At 49.2% G+C, this 18,563-nt stretch overlaps 1 protein-coding gene across 1 annotated transcript; it reads right to left on the reverse strand.

Annotated features, from left to right (window-relative positions):
- Nucleotides 1-2,526: 2,526 nt before the first annotated feature.
- On the reverse strand, nucleotides 2,527-13,785 carry CXCL17 (C-X-C motif chemokine ligand 17). Its single transcript, XM_027858170.1, has 4 exons — nucleotides 13,564-13,785; nucleotides 8,266-8,346; nucleotides 5,493-5,594; nucleotides 2,527-2,929 (listed from the first exon to the last, which is right to left on the reverse strand). Exons 1-4 carry the CDS (start codon nucleotides 13,640-13,642, stop codon nucleotides 2,844-2,846), a joined length of 348 nt encoding a protein of 115 aa, XP_027713971.1. The 5' UTR covers nucleotides 13,643-13,785; the 3' UTR covers nucleotides 2,527-2,843.
- Nucleotides 13,786-18,563: the final 4,778 nt, after the last annotated feature.

Genomic DNA, 18,563 nt, shown 5'->3' on the forward strand with positions numbered 1-18,563 from the left:
CTCAGGGGCATGTGGTCCTAGCTGTGGTATAGGGGTCTGCTCAGGGGTACATGGTCCCAGCTGTGCTGTGGGGGTCTGCTCCGATGCTGAGCTCTGCTGGTGTACAAGTTCATTCTCAGTGGCAGGTTCTTGCTCTAATGAAGTTTCCTGCTGTGATCTAGGTCCCTGCTTGGAGGCAGGTCCCTTGTGTGATCTTGGTCCTTGTTCAGAGGCAGGTCGCTGCTGCAGTCTAGGCCCCTGCTCCTCCTTTGTTATGGAAGATGTTGCTAGCCCAGCCTCCATCCTTCTGACCCCCCAGGTCACCCCTTTTACAGATCTCTCACTGGCTCCTCATGTCCATGCATCTCTTAGATTTCCACGCGTTCCTTCATCCTGGCATCTCCGATTCCCCACACGTGAGCCTGGCTGGTGTGTGTGTTCAGCACTTGGCCCCTTCTGCTGTGCCCAGTGATGCCCCCTCTGTCCTTTCCACTGGGGTGAGGAAAGGAGGGGCCTGTGCCCCTGGCCCTCCCCTAGTAGGGGAGGGGCTTGGCTTCTTGTGTCATAGACAGGGCCCCACCCCCTCACCCATTCAGGGGACCCTGTCTCCTCCCCCAAGGCAGGCATCCTAACTTGGTCCCCTGCTTTTTATGGTCTTTCAGAGACAGAGTCCTGGACCTTGTAACAAAGGCCCTTGTTCTGGAAAAATGTCTCAGTGTTTGAGGAAAGGGTGCTTGTCACAGAGAGAGATGCTCCTCCTTTCCCAGAGGATGCCCTTTTCTACCTTTAGAGCTTCCATTTTCTCCTGGTTCTCACCCTCCCTCTCCAGACCCCTAGGACCACAGAATTTAGAGCGGGAAGGGAGTCCCACCTGCTCATTGAACAGAAGAGGAAACTGAGGCCCAGAGAAGGTGAAGGGACTTTGCCAAGGTCACACAGGTAAGTGGCTGAGTTGGGGTTTGAATGATTTTCTGACATCACACCTCTCTTATTTCCCAAGGGTCTGTCCTTCTTCACCTCTTCTCTAACCCCTGGGCAGCTTTGGGTCCTTGGGAATGTCTCTAGAGGGAGGGGTGCCCTCCCTGAAGAAGCCAGGGCTGCCTAGACTCAATTTGGGAACACTGGCTGGAGAGGTGATGTGGCTGCTTATATCACTTGGTGAGCCAGGAATTGACAAGACTGGTGACTGAGCACCAGGCCTTACCACCCATCCCAGGTGCTCTGAGCCTTGCTGTCTACCCTGCTGCTTGCCCTCTGGTCCCCATTCCCCCATGGCCATCCCTCCGACTGGATGATGCTCCCTAAAGATCTTTGTCATGTGTCCCTTTGCTGCCCCTGTAGGACTCAGGGCCTTTCTGTCCATCTATCCTGCACCTCCATGTGTTGTTACCCCCAGTTGGAGCAAGAGCTCCTTTTGGGGGGCAGGGGCTGTTCCTTTTTTTCTTTCTATCCTTAGCACTTAGCCCAGTCCTTGGCGTTTAGCTAGCCCTTAATAAGCGCTTCATTCATTCATTCTCTTGGCAATCTAACTGAGCTGGATAACTTCGGCAGTGCCGAGTGGTTCTCAGATGTGGGTCACCAGTCATTTCTTCTCTCCTGATCCCCAGATTCCCACCCTCAGCTGCCCATGGAACTCTGTACCTGGTGGTGCCAACACCACAGACTCCACATGCCCCAGATCGACTGGGCCCATGACCTTTCTGTTTAAGCCAGCTGCTTCTCCTGTTTCCATGTGGGGCAGCTGTGTTTCCTTGGTATTGCCTTGGTTGGGGTCACTGATTTGTCTCTTACCGCTCATAGCCAAACCATTACTGTAGATGATCTCACCTCCACAGCATCTTTGGCAGATATGTGGGCCTGTCTCTGTGCCCTTAGCCATGACCCTGCTACTACGACCTTCCTGCTTCTAGCCTTTGCCATAGTGCCCCATGCCAAGGGCTTTGTGGTCCTGAAGGTGCCATACAAATGGGTAGTTTATTACTGGGATTTTTGGAACAGGCCTGTGATTTTACTGGTGTCAGGAAATCCTGGTGAATAAACTCCCTATACCAATTCAGATCAGCTCGACTCAGTCATTCCTAGCTCTGAAGAGTTGTCCGAGGGCCTGAGAGAAGGCTAAGTGCTTTCCTCTGGAGCTCACAAAGCCCAGACCTGCCTCACAAGAGCTGGGCCCTGGGTCTCCTTGACTTTGAGGCGGATGGTTCTCAATGCACTGTGGCCGTGCACCCTTTCGCTCTGCTGTGCATCCTTTAAAACCCACCCAGATGCCAGAGAACCAATGACTGCTTGTTTGTTCGGTCGTAGCGTCCTCCAGAGGGCTGTGGCTTGGAGAAAACTTAGGCCACTTACTGGCCCTTTCTGGGTCCGAGCTGCTTCCTTCTTAAATGACAAGGTAGGAGTTGATGGTTGCTAAGGCCCCTCTCAGATCTGATGGCTTCCCAGTGTCTGGGGAATTGAATTGGCTTCAGTGGCCTCAGGGGTTCGGGCAGGCGACTTTGGGCTAAGTGGGAGCTGCCAGGGCCTTGGGAACCTAACCCAACCACTTCCACTGGTGAAATATTTTCGTCTTTATTGAAGACCCCGGGTGCTACATGTTGCTGGTGTGGTGATGTTCAGGCAGGCTGAAGGCCTGGGGAGACAAGTTTCCCTGGTGATTAGGGATTGTAGGGACTGGTTCATCCTCTCTCCCGGTCCCAACTTGGACCTGTGAGAGGGTGGGCAGAGACAGGGACTAGAGGTCAGGTGCTTGCTTCCCAGAGGGATCGGACCAAGGAGCTCCTGCAGTCCACGTGACCCTGGGGTAGTTTCTGAATTAAAGCCCTCTTGAGAGCTGGCCTTGCTGCCCTTCAGATAGGACCACGCTTTTACAAAGGTAGAGTGATGTCCCGCAGCTGACATTGCTTCAGAAACCCGAGGCAGCTTCGTCTCCAGTGCGTCCGATGCCCTAAGCCTAGAAAGGCCAGAGACACCAGGTTAGTTAGGCCCAAGAACTGGATCTGAGGCTTGGAAAGAACATGGGGTTGGACGCCAGGAAAGCTGGGCTTCCATCCGACCTCACCCAGGTTCAGAGCCCTGGGTTTTATAGAGAAGGAAACAGAGGCCTTCAGCATTAAGTGACCAGCCCAAGACCACAATGGCGCTAAGCGCTGGAGCCAGCGTTTGAACTTAGGGCCTCTCACCCCAAACCCCGGGGTCTTTCTGTGTGTGAGGATGTTCCCTCCACTGATGCAGTTAGCTACTCCTTCACTATCTTACTGGATGGTTTAGCGTGCTCCTCTGGCATTCACCTGAATGCCTGCCTCTCCAGCTTTATCTCATTCTCCTGCCCTTCATGAAGCAACTGGTGGCTCAGTGTGTAGAGTGCTGAGTCCAGAGTCAGGAAAACCTGAGTTCCCGTCTGGCTTCAGACGCTACCTGTGTGACCCTGGACGAGTCACTTAACCTCTGATTGCCTCAGCTTCCTTGGATGTAGAATGGCGATGATGATAATAATGGCACCTACCTCCCAGGTGGTTGTGAGGATTAAATGAGATGACATTTGTTAAAAAAAAAAAACCACTCAGCACAATGCCTGGCACATAGTAGGCACTTACAAAGATGCTCATTCCCTCTCCCTTCCTCCTTCCATTCTAGTCATCCTGGATGACTCTCCATCATTTGTTCTTGTCCATCCCTACGATTTTGCTTAGACCACACTCCCCCCTTCGAGGCTCAGCCTAGATGGCACCCCCTTCTTGGGACCAGCCACTCCCTCCTTTCTCCCCCCCTTGCCAGGAGAGCGAGTCTGTCACTGCCTCTGTGTGGCTCTGCTTGGCCACCCTTCCCCTCTTATATTCCGCCATTGTAGCATCTGTATTTGCGCACAGGCCATCCTTCCCCCACCTGTAAAAGGCAAGGTTTGTGGAATTTTTCATCTTTGAGTCTTCTGCCTAGCCTAAGGCATTGTATATAATAGGCACTTAATAAATGTTATATTTCATCACCTCGACCAGGGTGGCCTTCTGTTTATGACCCTCTGCCCTAAATTAGGCCGTCCTCTGACAATGGTCACATACCATCATTGGGCCTGTACTCCAAGCCTTCCGGCTGGGAATGTAGGACAGGCTTGTCATGTCTTTCCGCCATGCCCCTTGAGGGTCAAGGGTCACCTGATGTGTAGGGGCAGGGTTTCTAAGTGCCCTTCCCAGGGCTGCCCAAGGTTCTCCATACCTCGTTTAGTGGGAGTTGGGGGGAGTAGCCCCAAGGAGAGCTGTCTTCAAAGCTTACAGGACGATGTGGTAGAAAGAATCTGGGAAGACCGAGGTTTGAATCCTGGCCCTCACACTTCTTGTGTCACCTGGGGTCAGGACACCACCCTTTCTGAGCCTTGGTTTCTCTAGCTGTCAAGTACAGGAGTACCCTGGACCTCACAGGGCTTTTGTGAGGAGGGAAGCTGGAGTCACTACAGAGATGTGTTCTGGCCCACATAGCTGATTGTCCCCACCCATTCATTTAGCCCAGGGATTCTTCACAGGGGGTCCAGGAACTTTGTTGTTTTGTTTTAGTATCTTAATAACTATTTCAACATAATGGGTTTCCACTGTAATCGTGTGTCCTTTATTTTGCACATTACAAAGCATGATTCTGAGAAGGGCCCCACCGCCTTCACCAGACTGCCCAAGGCATCCAGGACACACATGATATTTAGAAGCAGCAAAGTTTTAGTGACACTCAGTATTGTGCCAAGGTCGTCCTGGTGGTTTTGAATCAGAATTCCTCAAGATTCCCTAACATTTGGAGCTGTGTGAAGCCCTTCTCAGGACAGCCCTGTGAAGGAGGCTGGGGGGTGGGGTGTGCTTTTACTCTCCCCAGCAGCCTCTGGGAGGTGGCCACCCAAGATGGTCACAGGCCTTGGGAGGGCCAGAGCTGGGACTTGACCCCTGGGTGTGTTGTTTTTGCAGCTCTCTGATGCCCTCTGGCCATATCGCTGTGCTCTAAAGAAGACTGCTTCCTTCCTAGGGCTCAGGATGATTATTATCCTCATTGACAGAGGAGAAACTGAGGCTCAGAACAGTCAGATGGGAAGTCCATAGTCCTACAGGAGGGGTGTCAGAAGTTTGTGACAGTGACGGATGTTCAGGGTGTCACCACCTCCCCCGCGTGGGGAGGATGCAAAGTTAGCCAAAGTGGGCATCTTCCTTCCTTCCTTCCTCTCCCCCCCGCCAACCCCCTGCTTGGACGTGGCCCGGGCGGGGCCTGGGCAGTATAGGGAGGAGAAAGCTTTGCGGTCAAAGCACCCAAGTTCCCATCACAGCTGTCCGTCAACTAGGGTGTGATCTCTGACAAACCACCACACTTTGCTGGGCCTCAGTTTCTCCCTGAGGGATAGACTCGATAAGGTCTCTGAGCTCTTTGAGTGTGTGACTAGACAGAGGTCCTCTGTCTTGGGCTCAGTCCTAACTCTCCTGTATTTACTCTCCCTCCCTCCCAAATGGCCTTGTTCATTTAGATCGGTGCCTTCTCTGACAACTTACCTGGTTTTTTCTGTTTGTATTTAAGGCGGTCACATGGGCACTGTCTTGCAGGTGGCTTGGCTCTCTGTACTCTCTTTCCTCCATGAATGTTCTGGAAGACATCTGAAATACCCCCATTTCCCACCTCAGATTCAGGAGAAGGATGACTGATAAAAGGATCCCCGAGATTTGGAGCTGGAGGGCCCTCAGGGCTCGTCTATCCACTCATATTGCAGATGGGGAAACTGAAGCTTGCAGAGAGGACGCTGGCCAAGTTTACACGGTGCCCATTTATGTGGCACCAGGGATTTGTAGCTAGAAGGGACTTTAGGGCTCACTCGGTTCTTTCCTCACCATGGTCCTGCCTCCTGGCTGCTCTTCACACAGAACTACCCATCTCCAGACTCTGGGTGTCTTCACTGGCTGCCTCCCAGGCCCAGCCTAAATCTCACTGTCTATGAGAAGCCCTTACTATGAGAGGGGCCTTCTCTCTGTTAATTATTTCCAATTTAGCCCGTATAAAGCTTGTTAGTATGTAGTTGGTTATGTGCCGTCTCCCCTGTTAGACCGTGGCATGGTGCCCGGCCCATAGTAGACGCTTAATAAATGCTTGCCGACTTGAATAACTGCAGAAGGTAGTGTAGGCGTTAGCATCATCACTTTGCCTCTGAGGCAGGGAAGGGAGAGCCTTCCCCAGAGCTGGGCTCCTTGGACCTTTGCTGGCTCTCAAAGCATTTCAGGGCGGCTTAGAAGGATCCGTAGAAAGAACGAGGGGGCGTTTCACCTGGTGAAGAGACAGCTGTCTACAGGGGGCGCAAGCACTGTCTTCAGTGGCTTAAAGGGTCACGAGGAGAAGACCATGTTTTTCAACATTAGGTTCTTTAAAATTCTAGAGTGATTATCGTGGGGACCTTGTGCTTTGTCCAAAAGTCATCAATCAGATTCAAATTCAGCAAACATTTATTAAGCACATCTGATTTGCAAGGCATTGAACTAGGTACAGAGGATCCTAAATAAAAAGAATGGGTAATGTAATGGGGAGAGAGACATAGGAAGATAAGCGGGCTGTGTGGTAGACAGGAGAATCCAGGATAAGCTACTCTCAGAAATGGAGGAAAAGAAGCCACTGGCACTGGGGTGGGGAAGCAGCTAGGAGCTGGGCGTTGAAGCAAAAGTAGACTTTGAGTGGGCAGAGATGAGAGGGAATGCTTTCCAGATCTCGTGAAGGAATGGACCCCGCCTGAAGCCAGGAGAGCGTAGGATGAGATGGAGTTAGAACTGGTTGTCTGCCCTGGTCTAGCCTGGACTGGTTGGAACCCAGAGTGCGGGAAAGAGAACAGAGTGAAATGAGGCTGGAAAGGACCAAAGTACTTGACAGGAGGTTTTCTCTTCTCCTTCAGCTACTGGGGGACCCTTGGAGGCTTTTGAGCCGGTAGTGATAGATTCTTAATTCACGTTGGATTAAGAAAATGTGGGGAGCAGTGTGAAGGCTGGGGAGCAGAGGTCGGAGGCCAAGAGGGAGGCTGCTCTGAGGACCTTCAGAGACTGGGCCCTGAGGAGCTGCCTCAGCCCAGGTGGCGCCCCAGCCACCTCCCCTCCACTGCCTGCCTGGAGACGACGACCATACCAGTTCTCCCTCGTTTCTGGAAGTGGGACGTCATCGGCCTGTCCCACTAATTGCTCAGCATTCCCTGGGCTTTCCAGACCAAAACAACCCTTCCTTGGCCACCCCTCTCCTGCTGGGGTGGAGGGGAAGGGAAGAAGCTTTAATATAGCACCTACTGTATACTGGGCATTGGTCTCATTTAATCTTCCCTGACAGGTAGGTGTTGGTATTCTCATCTGACCATTTCAGATGAGTAAGGTGAGGCAGACAGGTTAAGTGACTTGCCTAGGGTCACACAACTCATAAGCATCTGACGCTGGATTTGAACTCAGGTCTGCCTGACTCCAGGCTCTATTGACTATGCCTCTTGTAAAATAACAGCTTCTTCAGGGCCTGGTCTTTGGAGAGCCTTGTAACTCACTGCTTCGTAATTGGCCTCCAGCCCTTTAGTTTCTTTCTGACTGCTTGGATCCAGCCATCACACAGCTCCCCGGTTTTCCTGATTCATTGCTCTCACCTTATTATCCCTGGCCCAGAAGTCTATCAGGGTTGCCTGGTGCCCGTGGGAGAGAATGGAGACTCCTCAGCCAAGCGCTTGAGGTCATGACCTACCCTTGCAGCCTCTGTACTTGTGTCCCCAGTGCCAAACAGTGGACCTGCCCTGGAACAAACACTTAACACACTTTCTCGTTTATTCACTCGCCCATTGACGATGTAGGGTAGACTTGGGCTCTCTGAGTCCCTAGGACAAGCCTAGAAGTAATGGGGAAAGGTGCAGAGAGGACCTTTCTCCCTACTACACGAAGCTGAGAATCTGCCTGACGACCGTGGCTCTTCCAGAGTGCAAGAAGAGCATGCGGCTTGGCTGGTGCCTCATCACTGGAAGTTTTCAGACAAAGACTGAGTGGTCACGTGTCCTCTGGGGCTGTTGTTAATGGGATTCCTGTGCAGGTATATGTGGGCCATACGTTAGTCTGACTTGAGATTCTGTGATGCTGGGGATATTGCCCAACACTGCCTGGGACTCTGCTCCTTGGGAACAGAAATGGGAGCATAGTAGCCAATTGCACCAGTGGGAGGAAAGGGAAAGGGTGTTGATGAGACAGCGTCTCTCCCCTGTCCCCCAGTGTTAAGGGCCCAAGGGGGAAGACCCGAGATGATGGCGTGGATATAAGTGACATCACTGACCTTGGCACCGACACACCTGCCTTCCACCCCTGGCATGCCTCTTTGCAGGCAGTTTGTGGTTCCTCTGGCCTTCAGCATCCTCTGTGGGAAGGGAACAGAGGTCGCTTTTCAGTGCATTTGATAAGGAGATTACCAGAACCTGGAAAATGCACTCAATTTGGAGTGTGGAGCCTTGGGTTCAAATTTAGCCCCATCTGGCTGTGTGATCGTGGCCAAGCTAATCCACTTTATTAAGCTAGCAGTTTCCCTATCCTTTTTTTTTTTTTTTTTTTTTTTTGGCTAGTTAGTGGGGTTAAGTGACTTGCCCAGGGTCACACAGTTAGTGTTATGTGTCTGAGGTCGGATTTGAACTCAGGTCCTCCTGAATCCAGGGCGGGTGCTCTATCCGCTGCACCACCTAGCTGCCCCGTAGTTTCCCTGTCCTTAAAATGGAAAAATAAAACTTGCACCCTCCCTCCATATCAGAGTGTGAGTGTCGGGATCAAAGAAGATAATAGAGAAAAGATATCTTTGAAGTTCTAAGCCACTCTTGTCAGTGTCTGTTATTATTTTACCTCCTCTCCTATTGCAGGGAGGTTAGGCTGCTCAGTTTTGGAGATGAGAAATTTGACTTTACAGTCTGCATCGAGGAGGAGATGGGGATTGTATTTTTCTCTAGATTGGTAGACTTTAAAGATCCCAAATCTCTTCCTCTGACCATAAATGCCTCATTAAGGAATAAGGAGGAGATTGGTAAACAAGGACTTCCCTTTAATCTCTCAAGCTGTTGGGCCACCTAGAAGCCGAGTCTAAAATTCTAATATAGAAAAATAACCCGTCCCTTTGCCCCGTATCTGGACCGCTCTCCCCTTCCCACTTTGGCCTCTCTCTGATGCCTTCCCCTCACCCAGGGCTGCCTTGTTCTCTTCTTTGTGATGCCATGACTCTCTGTCTCTCTCTGACAACTGGGGGCATAAGTAGCCCCAGGATCCTAGCCTGAAAAGTTGGTCCTGGAGACAGAGGCTGATATTGGGCCAAATCCCTCAGCAAAGCAGCTGGAAGGAAGGCAGCGAGGGCAAGAGAACCAGCCTTTCTGGCCAGGGGCACACCCTGTCGGTCAAGGCCCTGGGGAGTCCTGTTGGCTGGAGCCATACCAGCAGAGGCTGGGGCACCACTTGCTGGAGGTGTAGTAGCAAGGCTGCTCTGTCAGATGGGCTGGGGGAGAGAGGGCCCCTTAGGTCCCTTCCTGGCTCTCTTTCCCCAAGCCCAATCCCTATGCTAGCATCTGGATAGACTAGCTTACTTGGTGACTTCAGGCAAACCTGTCCCCTTTCTGAGTACTTGTTTCCCCAGTCATTTGAGAAGGTGAGACTCATTGTCTTATCTCACTTAATCTCACTGTGTTTACTTTGGCAAGACTGGTCCTTTTACACCTCACTAATTGCTTCATGATCCCATTCAGCACAGTGAGTCTTGTAAACCTTTTCATCCTCTTTAAACCTTCCACAGGGCCAACCCGCCCCCACCTTCCCTCACCCTCTGGATGAGAAGCTCATCTCGTGCTTCACTTAAAACATGGAGACCGTCAGCTGTGAAAGCCTTGGCTATTCTGAGCAACACAAAGATCCAGAGAATTCCAAAGGACCCGTAGTGAAAAAATGCTCTCCTCCTCCCCAGTGAGAACTGATGAACTCTGAATGCATGCTCTGAAAGCATACTTTTTAAACTTTTATTGTTCTTTTTTTTTGTCTATATTTTCATTTGCAATGCGGCTAATATGGAAATATGTTTTGCATAACTTCACAGGTATCATTCCTATCATACTGCTTGACTTCTCAAGGGGTGGAAGGGGGTGGGAGGGAGGGAGATAATTTGGAATTCAAAATTTTAAAAAATGAATTTAAAAATTTTTAAAAATATAATTGGGAAAAATTTGACAAAATGAAAATATATCAGAATAAAAAAATATAAAATTGAGGCCATTCTGTTTTTGGCTTCTGGAAACCAGAGCTTCCAGAGCTTACATCACTCAGATGCCTTGTGTCTCTCTCTCCTACTTCACCCTTGTCTCACGTGAGGACATGGCCCATCTTCTGGTCAAAGCAAACCCCTCTTCATGCCCAAGTGAGACCATTACATTCTGTCTTCTGCAGCAGATTGTCCTCTCTATCCTCCCCACTTTCATTAATCTTCAATCTCCCTGTCTGTTGGCTACTTCTCTGCTGCCTACAGACATTGCCATGTCTCCCTCATCCTCTGGTAAACCCTTACTTGATCTGTTTATCTCCCTCCAGATCACCGCTTTCCTCCTCCCTTTTGTGGCTGAGCTTCTTGGGAAGGTTGTCCACAATCCATGCTTCCACTCCCTTTCCTCTCACTTTCTTCTTTTGGCTTCCAATCTCATCATTCCAGTGAAAGTACCTTCTCCAAAGTCATCAACTGAGAAATCTCTAAAATGTCAACCTTCACCTTTCCTGATCTCTCTGCAGCCTTTGACACGGTCAATCATTCTGCTTTTTGATACTTTCTTTCTCTAGGTTTTCAGGACACTGCTTCAGCCTGGTTCTTCTCTTCCCTGTGTGATTTTTTTTTCCCTTCTTTCCTTTGTTAGATCTTCATCTGTGTCCCAGAGGATCTGGCCCAGGACTCTGGCCTGGATCCTCTTCTCTCTGTACTATTTCACTTGGTGACCTCATCCCATGGATTCAATTCTCATCTCTTTGCAGATGATTCAGATCTGCTTGTCCAACTCTAACCTCTCCTGACCTCCAGTCTTACATCTCCAACTGCCTATTGGACATCTCAAACTGGATGCCCAATAGCCGTGTTTTTTAAAAAAATTTGTTTATATACAGGATTTTGTTTTTTTTAAACATCACCATAGCTTCCCGCCTCCCGGAGTCATTTTGTATAACAAATAGTATTTTCAAGACCAAAAAAGAAGAAAATGAGGGGGAAAAAAAATCTAAATACCTCATTAATATATTGAAAAAGTCTCAAAGTATGTGCAATGTGCAGCATTCACATTGACGTCTTAAAGTCAACATGTCTAAAACTGGTCGTCTCTCTCCTCCTCCCCGACTCCCTCTTCCTGACTTCCCTATTACTATTGAGGGTGCCATTATCTTCCCAGTTCTTCAGGTTGGCAACACAGGAGTCATCCTGCACTCCTCCCCCTTTCTCACCCCAATTCTAATCATTGTCCTGTTCTGTCAATTCTACCTTTGCAACATCTCAAATACGCCCCTTCTCTTCTCTGACACTGCCACTACCTTGGCACAGGCCCTCATCACGTCACACCTGGATTATTGCGGTAACCTGCTGGTCCATCTCCTTGCTCCAGCCCATTTTCCATTCAGCTGCCAAAGTGATTTGCCATGTCCCCCCCCCCCCCCCAATCTCCAGTCACCTCCAATCAAATACGAGATCCTCAATTTGCTGTTCAAAGCCACTCACAACCTAACCCCCTCCTACCTTTCTGGTCTCCTTGTACCTTACTCCTTTCCACATGCTCTGTGATTTCAACGACACTGGCCTCCTGCCTGTTCCTCATGGCCCCGGGTTCTAGTCTCTCTATGACAACTTCTGTGTGACATTGGACAAGACATCTTGACTCTTAGAATGTGAGAGTTGGGAGAAAACTTAGAACGTAGAAAATGGTATGTCTGAACTCCCAGTTCAGACGCCTTGGAACAGTAATATCTGTGTTGGAAGGGAGCAGAGCACATAGACTATGGAATGTCAGAGCTGGGAGGGACTTTGGACATCATTTCATATAACCTTTCCCTTCACAGGTTAGAAAGCTGGGTTGATGGGTTGAAAATGTCTTTTCCAGGTGATTGATAGCAGAACCTGATAGAACGCCTCAGTCCCTCCTGTCTAGGGCTCTTTCCACCTTAGAACTGAAACTCCCTCTGCCTTCCAGCCTCCTGGGCAGTATTCTCTCCCCCCACCCCCACCCCGTGAATCCACAGGAGCAAATTACCTTGGAACATCACAAATTAACATTATCTACATTATATTGTCCTTTTTGTTTATTTTGTTAAACTTTTCCCAATGACATTTTAATCTGATTGGGCCCTAGGCTTCAAATTTGACACCTCAGAATTAGAGGATCTCTGAGATTCAAAATCTATCCTCCTTTGATTCAATTAACTAAAGAGTTTTTAAAATGTGATTTGATTGCCATATATTCTGAATATTGGACTTGGGAGTCAGGAGACCTAGTTCTCTCCCTAGTTCTGCTACAAACTGACTGTGTGACCATGAGCAAGTCATTGCACGTGCAGTGTGACGGGCTTGAAGTAGGCCCTTTCCTGTTGGATATGGTGGGGCACCAGTATTTTTCTGAATGGAGTAGATCTGCTTAAAAGGGGCATGATACCTAGACTCAGATTCTCTCAAATTACTCATAAGAAGCCACCGCGTGTGGCCAAGTTGGGGATGCAGCCAAACCCCTGCTGACTCTCCAAAACTTTTTTACTACACAACTAAACTTTAGCAGACCCCCTTAGGGATGGAAAAGAGCACGCCGCCTTGTTTTTTCACCTCGCAAAGAGGCCATAGTCAGGGGATGGGATGGCCAGGGTGGGTTGCCTCCTCCTTTGACCAAAGTAGAGACCTCCACAGGCTTCAGATAAAGAAACAGGCTCAGAAGAGGCATAATGAATGACTTGTCCAAGGTAACAGCGTTACAATATAAAACATAGACTTTTTGAGCTACCTCCCCCAACCATTTTCCTGTGCACATTTTGCAGGTGAGGAAAATGAGACTCAGTGAGGGTAACAAATTTAGAACAAGGTCATAGTCCTAGTTAGTGGATAAATCATCAGGGCTGGGAGCCTCTGCTGCCTCATGCTAAATACATTATTCCCTTTTTCACTCCACCACGCTATCTTCCTTCACAAAACACGGAATGGCAGAGCCTCTTTGGCTTGAGAGAATGCCTAGTCTCTCGTACCTTGGTTTTACTAATGGGGTAAAAGGCCCAGAGAGAGGGGAATGGAAATGGCCAATTTTGAGTAGACTCAGGATGAAAACCCAGATCCTCTGAGTTCCAATCCAGTTCTGTGCCTGAATCATGCCCAGACCAAGAAGGCCGGGTAGTGTGCTCTGGGAGGCTGGAGCCATTGAGAAGGGCTCAGTCTGGACAGTGAACCCTGCATGTGGGCGCCCTGGTTTCTAGCAAGGACAGCAGACCCCAAGCCTCACTGTCCAGAAATTTAGAGTCCCCCTTCCCAATCTTGACCGTGCCTGCTGTTTTTAGTGTAGCACCCAGAAGCTGCCTTCTCCCTCACGGGAAAACTGAATTCATTTACCTGGATTGGGGCTGGAGGAGGCAACAGACAGTGGCGGCAGCAGCAGCAGCAACAGGAGAAAGAAGACTGGGGCTCTCATTTCGCTGCTGGTCCTACTGAGTCTTGGATCCAGGGGGTGGGAGTTGGGTCCCAGATGGAGAGGAAGCTGGCTCAGGTGTGGGTTAATAGGTGTGGTGGCGTGCTCCTTAATCCTAAACAGGTCTTCCCATTGGAGGAGCAGACTGGCTTGGAGGGTGGTATGAAGTTGATATTCAGGTCACAGGTGAGACCATGTGCTTTACGGGAACCTAGGAAACAAAAGTGATTAAACAAAGGAAAGAAAACAACCTGAAGAGGCTTGGCAGCAGCCAGAGCCTCCCAAAGGGTTCCCGCTCCTCTCCTGGACTTTCTTCCTCCTCTCTCCATTTCCTTGTTGTGGGCACAGACCGACGCCTTTCCCTAGCCGGATGGCCAATGGAGGAGACTTGGCAGGAGGGGAAGACTGGGCACCCCTTCCCTGCCTATGCCCCCATTGGGAGCCCCTTCAAATGGAAGGAATCCTTGGTGCGAGCCAGGGGGACGATGGCCTAACAGGTTTTGCTGTTCTGTTGGTATTTCAGACCTGACATGTCCAAATAGGGCCCATCTTCCCACCTAAACTCACTTCCCGCTTGGGCTGTGGGCTCTATGAACCTCCAAGCTACCATAACCCCCAAGTTATTAGAGAGAGACAGGGGCCTAGACTTGGAGGCAGGAAAGTCTGGTTTCAAATGCTGCCCCAGATACTGGCCAGCTGTATGACCTTGGGCAATCACTTAACCTCTCTGGTCCTCAGTTTCCCTATCTATAAAAATAAGAGGTTGAACGTGGTGGTCTTCAAGGTCCAGCTCTAAATCTATGGTCTTGTGGTCCTAAACACCCTCTCTCCCTGACCTCACTTATTCAGGCAGTTGCCAAATCTTGTCCTCACCTTCATAATGTTTCTTAAATTCCTTCCTTCTTTCTACACACCCATTGCCCTTGTTGGGACCCTCCTTATCTCTCCCCTGGACTGTTGTAGCTATTACAGCCGCCTGCTTGGCATCACTGCTTCAAGTTTCTACCTCCAATCCATCTTCCACAGAGGTGCCACAATCACCTTTATTCATTCATTTATTTATTTATTTTTTGGTGAGGCGATCGGGTTTAAGTGACTTGCCCAGGGTCACACATCTAGTAAGTGTCAAGTGTATGAGGCTGGATTTGAACTCAGGTTCTCCTGACTCCAAGGCCAGAGCTCTATCCACTGCGCCACCCAGCTGCCCCTCACAGTCACCTTCTTCAGACACAGGCCAGTTATAACCTGTGCCAGGTGCCCTGTTATTCCCCTACTCAAGAATCTCCAGTGGCTACCTATTACCTCTGGGATAAAATCTGAACTCTGTGGCTTGTCATTTAAAGCCCTTCCCAGGCCTGCTCCAACCTATCCTCTGGCTTTATGTCATAGAACTCTTCCTTTTTGTAGACTTGATACTGCAACCCATCCAGCTTACTAAGCTGTCCTTCAGACCTGACATTTGATCTCCTGCCTCCTTGTGTTGGTTGCTTACAGTGTTCTCCCTCCACATCTCTGCTTCTCAATGTCTTGATCCTTTGCAAGGCTGTGAACCAGCCAGGGGCCTCCTCAAGCCATACTGAGCCTCCCCACCCTCCCAATCGCCTGAGAAAGGCCTGAATCGGCCAATCAGGAGAAAGACATTTTGGTCCACTCTGAGCTTAACCTACCATAATGCCTTGCCTGCTCCAGCATAACAGACATGGTTTGCTTTGCTCTCTGAGTGAACCCAAAATGCCCCTTCCTGTGTCAGCAACTACAAGGCCAGATGAAGCTGACTGGGAGCATTCTTCTGTTTGTGACTGTCCAGGGCAGGATGCGTCGAACCGGACACTATCTTGAATAGTGGGACTTTTCTTACATTTTCTTATGTTATGCTATGTCACGTTAATGATAAAAAAAAAACAAAACAAAATGAAACACAGACATCCTGGATCTATAATTTCAAAAGACACTTTGACATTTCTCTTATCTTATTGTATTTATACTCTATCCTATTAAGAATATTCCTTTCTCATATTATGGTTAACACATATGGAGACTATAATTTTGGTTGACACAGGCATCCTGAGTTGGGACTGCTCTAAGTGTATAAAGGATTTCCTTCAGCTTGTTTACCTCTGAGTTCAGAATTATTTTCTGACTCCATCATGCGTGATTCTCTGGCTTAATGAGGATAAATAAGCAGGTTATAGCACATGTGTAGCCTGAGGTAAACCCTATTCTGTTTATTCTTTGGACAAACCTTCGGGTAAGGGGGAAACTGATTCTGTTTGTTTCTTTTGACCAAACCTTTGGTAAATGGTCGACAGGGCTCAGCTCACCAGCCATCTCTTCCGGTTGTTACCCCTTCTCCCTTCAAATTACTCACAAATTTACTTATCTCTGTGTGAGGGCTTGATCAGGTGTCATCAGTGGAAGACGAAGTGATTGACCTGGGCTGCTGTGAATCAACTGGAAATGAGCTGGTTGGCTGGACTGTGGGAACCAGGTCTTTGCACTGGTACATAAAAGTGAGGATCACCTTAAGAGCTAGCCTTTTCCCCTTTTCGAGAAAACACTGGAAAAGCAGCAGATCTGCACTCATCCTGCGCCCCAGGGAGGAGGATGGCTGGGAGACTGTGCCTGTAAACATTCTGATCACGGTTGACCTGGGGCTGTGGCAAATGGCAGTTTCCAGTGCCTTCACTCCCTCAGCCCAAGAAGGGAGCTCTCGAATTCTGGATGAGGGCGGGGCTGAGGAGAGATTTTCTAGAGAATTTTTAATTCCTGGGAAGTACCAGCTTCCTGGTATTGTCCCAGCGAATCCACGAATCCAGTCTCCGGGGAAAGAAGGGGGAGTTCCCAGGAAAGACCAGCCTTTGGGATCACACACACCCTCCTGCACCCACTGGAGGTCAATGGGGGCCATTTCTCTGTCCAAGAAGCTTCAGGGGCTCTCTCATTTCTGTTTATGGTTTGCCTCCAGCCTGTCTCTTAGGCTACCTTACTCCTGACGCGCTTTTGGCCAGGGGTTCTTCACCTTTTTGGTTCCTGGAGCCCTGTGGCAATCAGTCTGGTGAGGTCTATGGACCCCCTCTCAGAATCATGTCTTTAAATGCAAAATATAAAAATATAGGGTTCCCAAGGAAACCCACGATCATGGAAAATACAAAACAAATTCTCAGACCCAATTGAGATTCCTTACTCTGCACTACCTCTGAATAAGCCTGCCGGAGGCTCTTTCCATGTGACTCCACCTCATTCTGCACAGGCTGTCTCAGTCCATTTCACAAATGCTTCTTGGAATCTCAGCTCCTCTCAACACCACGCCCTTCTGAGGCCTCTCCTGGTCCCCTCCCCTGTGCCCCCAAATGTGCATTTTTCTAGTATACATCCTGCATTCACTTCTCTGTGAATGTGTTGTACTCCGCCTAGGAGAATGTAAGCTCTTTGTGTGTAGCACTTGATCACTTTTGTGTTTGTGTCCCGAGTTCCTGGCATGTAGAAAGCATTTAATAAAAGCTTGTTGAGTGATTGAAGTGCCCTGAGACTAAGCCACAATCTTCCTAGAATCTGGCCCCTGCTCTTACCATGAGTCATTTGGACCGTGCAGATTTCATGGGAAGGGAGCTGCCTCTTTACCTACTCTAAGGCTGGAAGTCTTTACCAGGTCCCTGGGGGTAAAGTGGGGCTCACAAGCCTTTGGGGAGGTGGCCTCCTCAGCAGCCTTTCTGAGGGGAGTTCGAACAATAGTGTATTGCCCTGAGTCTAGGGGCCTGTGATGGGCCTGGGTAGAAGACAGGCCTCACTGAGTCCTTGAGAGGGAGGAGGATAGATTTGATTGTCCGCAGGCTTTTGTAGTCTTTTTGGGGTTTTCTGCATTGCTTGTGTAGGTGGGATGAGATCGAGGATTATCTTGTATCTGCCCAGAAGCATAGGAGCCCTTGTAGTGTAGCCACACCTGTGGGGACTTAAGGCGCATGTCACCTTTCTAAGTTCTGGGGTTCCTTATCTCATCTCTCAGTCCCGCTAACAAATCAGGTTCTTCAAGGGCACAGCTGACTGTAGACCCCCGCTCATCCTTATTCTGCTTCCCACTCTCCTGTTAAGCCAGGTTCCCAGGACAAAGTCATATTTGAGCAAAGCCATACTCTGAGGGGTTGGGGTGTCTTTCTAAGACTTTTGGCTCAACCCTCTATTCTGATATATTTTCTCCCCAAATAATTGCCAATGATTGGCGGTGAGTTGTTGTTTATCCTTCATTCTTGAAGAGGAGCCTGATATCAGGGAGGTGATGCCATGACATGAAAATGAATTGGATTTAAATAAGGGAGGGCTGTGCAAAGTCACCAGCCTCACTTTCTCCTCTGGAGCCATCTGGGTCCGGTGGTGAGATCAGGACTACTGGGGATGGCCCTAGATAACAGTGGAAGACTTTGGTCTTTTTTTTTTTTCCTTTTTTTTTTTAGTGAGGCAATTGGGGTTAAGTGACTTGCCCAGGGTCACACAGCTAAGTAAGTGTCAAGTGTTTGGTCTGAGGCTGCATTTGAACTCGGGTCCTCTTGACTTCAGGGCCGGTGCTCTATCCACTGCCACCTAATTGCTCCAAGACCTTGGTCTTTTAAAGCTAAGTGATATCTTATTTAGCCAATTCCTACCAATTAGCATTTACAAAAGGAAACACATTCCTATAGCCCCAATCAACTCCAGGAGCCTTTATTTTAAGCCCACTCTTGTTGGCAAGTTGGGTTCCTAGGAACAATCTCTAAGGGTTCTCAAGGTTCTAGGAGTTCCAAGAGGCACAGCTCTGATGCCAACACTCTCTTAGTTCAGGTTCTATTTGGGGATGAAATGAGGCCCTCGTAAGTCATTAAATATTTACAAAAGGAGGTTGACTTTGCCCTAACATAGCAAGGACATACGCAATAAGAACACAGTAGCACCG

The sequence above is a fragment of the Vombatus ursinus genome, unplaced genomic scaffold (genome assembly GCF_900497805.2).
Source record: "Vombatus ursinus unplaced genomic scaffold, bare-nosed wombat genome assembly UNPS02012758.1, whole genome shotgun sequence".
NCBI lineage: Eukaryota > Metazoa > Chordata > Mammalia > Diprotodontia > Vombatidae > Vombatus > Vombatus ursinus.